General features: G+C 47.8%; 1 protein-coding gene across 1 annotated transcript in view; it reads left to right on the top strand.

Moving 5' to 3' along the window:
- The window catches only part of tox3 (TOX high mobility group box family member 3), a 29,642-nt gene extending 24,895 nt beyond the window's left edge, over positions 1–4,747 (top strand). Inside the window, exons 3-6 of the mRNA XM_060072072.1 lie at positions 197–505; positions 1,209–1,439; positions 1,742–1,822; positions 2,290–4,747. Of these exons, the coding sequence (XP_059928055.1) occupies positions 197–505; positions 1,209–1,439; positions 1,742–1,822; positions 2,290–3,174 (1,506 nt within the window). The 3' untranslated portion in view covers positions 3,175–4,747. The remainder of the gene's footprint in view (positions 1–196; positions 506–1,208; positions 1,440–1,741; positions 1,823–2,289) is intronic.
- The last annotated feature ends 247 nt before the right edge of the window (positions 4,748–4,994 follow it).

The following is a 4,994-nucleotide window of genomic DNA, read 5'->3' on the forward strand; positions in this document are numbered from 1 at the left end:
TAACTAAGGTTCTGGTCAATGATACGATATGAAACCTTGTTTTCCTTCTTATACAGTGTACACAAACGACAGTCTGTCTATACTGTGTCACATGTGACATGCTGGACATTGATACACAAAAGAGCAACACTAACTACGTTCCTGGTCAATATTGTTGACATAAAACCCTTAATGCTCGAAAACGTTGTGAACATGAAATCTCATCGCAGCGCTTCTTGTTCTCCCTGTTCCTCTACAGAACCTGGGACCCGGCCACCTCCGCCAGTACCCCTCCAACCAGGCCATGATGATGAGGTCCCTCATCAACATGAACAACCCCAACGGCATGATGCCCCGCGGTCACCTGACCACCATCAACCAATCCCATCTCAACGCGCAGCTCGGCGTCAACATGTCCGGCCCCAACAACATCACCCACACCTCTCCGTCCCCGCCCACCAGCAAGTCGGCCACGCCCTCCCCCTCCAGCTCCATTAACGAGGACGACCAGGATGACAGCAACCGGGTGAGCAGACCTGGGATCTGTTAGTGAGCCAGTGACAGCAGACCTGGGATCTGTTAGTGAGCCAGTGACAGCAGACCTGGGATCTGTTAATTAACCAGTGACAGCGGACCTGGGATCTGTTTATGAACCAGTGACAGCAGACCTGGGATCTGTTAGTGAACCAGTGACAGCGGACCTGGGATCTGTTAGTGAACCAGTGACAGCGGACCTGGGATCTGTTAGTAAACCAGTGACAGCAGACCTGGGATCTGTTAGTAAACCAGTGACAGCGGACCTGGGATCTGTTAATGAACCAGTGAATGCAAAGGTTTGGAAAGGCCTCTCGGGAAGGCTCTGCAGGACTAGAGATGCTTTTGTATGCTTCAGAGAATGCGACTGTAAATATTCACCCATCTGGTTGACCATCTGCATGACGGCAATTGTGTATGGAAATGTGTGATTATTTTAATGGAAGCGCAGTTGCTCATGTCTGTCCTTTATCGTCCCATGTGGTCAGTAATATATTTTTGTTCCATTGTTTGGCAGCGTTATAGCTTTTAATAAATAACGCGATAGAAAATGGACAACAAAAGGGAGAGGCGTTTTCGCGGCGGAGCCTTTTCTTAAACCCTTCATTGCCCTATGGGTTCACGGGCGGGAACATAACAACGGGCGCCAGTCGTGTCTGTGTCCTTATCTAAATGAGATCGTGTTCCGTCGGCAGGTCATCGGGGAGAAGCGGCCCGCGCCCGTGGACCCCGCCAAGAAGCCCAAGACTCCAAAGAAGAAGAAGAAGAAGGACCCCAACGAGCCGCAGAAGCCGGTGTCGGCGTACGCGCTCTTCTTCAGGGACACCCAGGCCGCCATCAAGGGCCAGAACCCCAACGCCACCTTCGGCGAGGTGTCCAAGATCGTGGCCTCCATGTGGGACGGCCTCGGCGAGGAGCAGAAACAGGTGAGGCCTCCGCCGGCGAGGCTGGATCCACCTCCAGCTTGAAATAATGTTTCTTAAGGGAGGTATTTCTTGCCACCTGGGGGGCTAGGGTTAGGGGGGTGTCATAAATATAAGGCCTGTAAAGCCCTTTGAGACTGTACCTGTGATTAAGGGCTACACTAATAAAATGCATGATTTAAATATTAAGATGTGTATCACCCGAGCTGAAGTAGAGAATTATTTCTAAAACGGGGCATTTATAATATATGTGTGAATTAATCTATTTGTAAATTTAATGACTTGGCCTTTTCTGTTCGTCCCAGGTGTACAAGAGTAAAACAGAAGCTGCCAAAAAGGAGTATTTAAAAGCACTCGCGGCATATCGCGCCAGCCTGGTTTCCAAGGTGAGAAAACATTTCCTTCCTACTTCTTCACCTGTCAAATGTGCTAATTTGAAGCTGTTTAAAATGTAAAATATTCATTGTCGATATTACCAGCCTTCTGGATGGCATTAAAAACCTCCATCCACCTGGACGGCACCGTCTTAAAAAAGAATACCAAACAAATCTCGATGAGCTCCGGGAAGCTAGCTCGAGTACTTAGCATTGTGTAGCATCTTATCCTAGCTATCTTTGTTGTATACGGGGAATGGGTTAACCTAGCGATTGTTAGTGCTTGGCACTTGGTTCTATAAACATCCTTACTGTACCGATAGCGATACATTGTTGTTTCTCTTTCTTCCCCCAAATGTACCTTTTCTAAGTCCCTTTGGATAAAAGCGTCTGCTAAACGCCCTTAATGTCAATGCACATGAGTCTGTGTGTGTTAGCCCTGGCCTCACCGACCCCCTGTCTCCCTCGTGTCCCCGCAGGCCGCCGCAGAGTCCGCCGAGGCCCAGACCATGCGCTCGGTGCAGCAGACGCTGGCCTCCACCAACCTGTCCCCGGGCATGGTGATGCCGTCGCCCCTCGGCCAGCTCTCGCCCATGCCCTCGCCCGGCCTGTCCGCCCTGCAGCAGGCCATGCCGCGGGCCATCGCCCCCAAGCCACTCCAGATGAGACTAGGGGGCGGGGGCAATCAAATGGGGCCCTCGGCGCCGGGGGGCCACCAGAACAACGCCCCCTCCGGGATGCCGCCGCAGATGCTGGGCCAGATGGGCGGCGGGGGCGGAGGCCAGGCCGGCTCTATGTCCCAGATGAGCCCGCCCATGCCTGGGGGGCCGCCGCAGCAGCACTCCATCCAGCACATCCAGCAGCAGCAGCAGCAGCAGCACCAGATGCAGAAGCACCTGCAGCACCACCAGATGCAGCAGCAGCAGATGCACCACCAGCACATCCAGCAGCAGATGCAGCATCAGCATTTCCAGCACCACTTGCAGCAGCAGCTGCAGCAGCACCACATGCAGGAACAGCAGCAGCAGGTGCAGCAGCAGAGGCAACAGCAGCAGCAGCAGCAGCAGCAACAGCAGCACCAACAGCAACAGCAGCAGCAGCAACAGCAGCAGCAGCAGCACTTGCAGATGCAGCACATGCAGATGCACCAACTGCATCAGCAGCAGATCCAGCAGATCCAACAGCAGCAGCAGCAGCAGCAGCAGTCCCAGTGTTCCCCTCCCCAGCACTCTCCAGGCACGCCCCACTCAGTAAGCGGCTCCAGCTCCCTGGGCAGCCCCCAGCCCTCCAGTCAGCCCCAGCAGCCACACCCCTCCCAGATCCAGGCGCACGCCCAGGCCATGTCCCAGGTCAGCATCTATTGAGCCAAAGCGCAGAGTCCCTTTCTCAAAGAATAATAAAAAGCATCATTCTAGGTTGCTTTTTCTAAGTTGCACTTAAAAAGTGTGTCAAAAGAAATATGGGAATGTTATACAGGAGAATTTGTCCATTGTTATAGACGGATATGCACATATGTGTACAGAGCGCGAATACGAACGGTGGGTTTTGTCTATGAAATAGGCTGAGCTGTGAGGGGAGATCTCGTTGCCTGGTTTCTCTGCTGGGTCTTTAAATTGTGTTTGTTTCTTTAGGTTTCGTTGTGTTTCTTTTCACTGTCTCGTACGGGGGAAGACATGAATGTCTTTTTGCTGTTTTTATTTAACAATAAAGCTTTATTTATGAGATCAGAGTTGTCAGTTCCGTCTAGCGAATGGATATTTTGAAGTTATTTTAACCAAACCAATTTCGAACGGAAAGATTCCCAGGTAGCGTGTTCTGGAATGGTACCCACAAATCAATACCTGTTACCACACTGGCCAGTATACTCTGAGAACCTCTCGCTGTACCTCTCTTTCACCCCTCATTCCTTCGACGTAATTGATTAAATACTGGCCAGGAGGAAATGATCAAACCATCACATGATGTAGGAGGCTGAAGTGATTTCCTAACACATTGGACTCACGTCGCAGAGACAAGACAAAGGCTCCAGGACGCGTCGAGTGGAAGAGGAGACCTTTGGCTGCATCTCACTGAATGAAGGACAGAATAGACGTGACAAATACTGCCATGAATCACCTGCATCACCCTGTCATCGACTGTAGCTGTAATCTGCTGTACATGTTTGGGAGAGAGGAGCCATCACTGTTCTAGGCTGAGTTCCCTTCACCCTCCGTTGTGTGTTCCTGGCACTCCAAAAACAAGAAGACAACAAAAGATTCCACCCCTCTGATGTGTTTGGTTTTTACTTCAGACGTTTAATAATTAAATTCTGTTTTTATTTTGTGTATTAAAGGGATATTTTATTGTTCATACAAATGTCAGGACCGAGGCAGATGGTTTCACGAATGATGTATTTTTACACTATTCCTCAGGTCCTGATTTGTCTCAACAACAAAAAAAAGCATTCAAAAGAAGACTCTCTAAACCAGTTTGTTGCACTGTCAAAGCCAATTGAAAAACATTGGGGGGTATTTTAGCCAGCTGTACATAGAATTCCTGAAAAATAAAATGTTGTACATTTTTCATATCACTTGTTGTAAAGTTTTAATATGTAAGGCTTTAATTAAAACGTTGGTAAACGACCTGTGGATTGCTATATCACATAGTGCATTTATGCTCTTTTGTACTTTTTTTATGAGTTCCATAGTGGCATTTCATTCCTTTTGTTTTTCGCTTATAAACCAACTGCTTTTGAAAACCTGTCGATAGATTATTGGTATGACGTTCTTTGAGCAACTTGATTAGTGGAGATAAATCAACCCTTGGATTCTGCTTGACCATGAAGACAAACACGGAGACATTCCATCACTAATATGACCGTAGCCATAATTTTGTATGAAGTATTATATATTTCTTTGTGTCTCTTGATGATCAGAATTAAAATAACAATCACAAATATTTATTTGAAGGAATTGGCTCATTTCCAAGACTATATTAGCCATACTTTTTATGAAGTATTTGTTTTTGTCAACCTGTTAGCTATTGGAAATAAAGATAACTACATTGATACATATGCATAGGATTCCATTCTTCAAAATCTATATAAAAAAAATATCATTCTTGAAAAATGTAGAGAAAATAGTAGAGAAATAGCATGAAAAAGATCATGTTTGTGGTGAAACATGACCGGTACGTGTCCTTACGA

The sequence above is a fragment of the Gadus macrocephalus genome, chromosome 14, assembly GCF_031168955.1.
Source record: "Gadus macrocephalus chromosome 14, ASM3116895v1".
Lineage (NCBI taxonomy): Eukaryota > Metazoa > Chordata > Actinopteri > Gadiformes > Gadidae > Gadus > Gadus macrocephalus.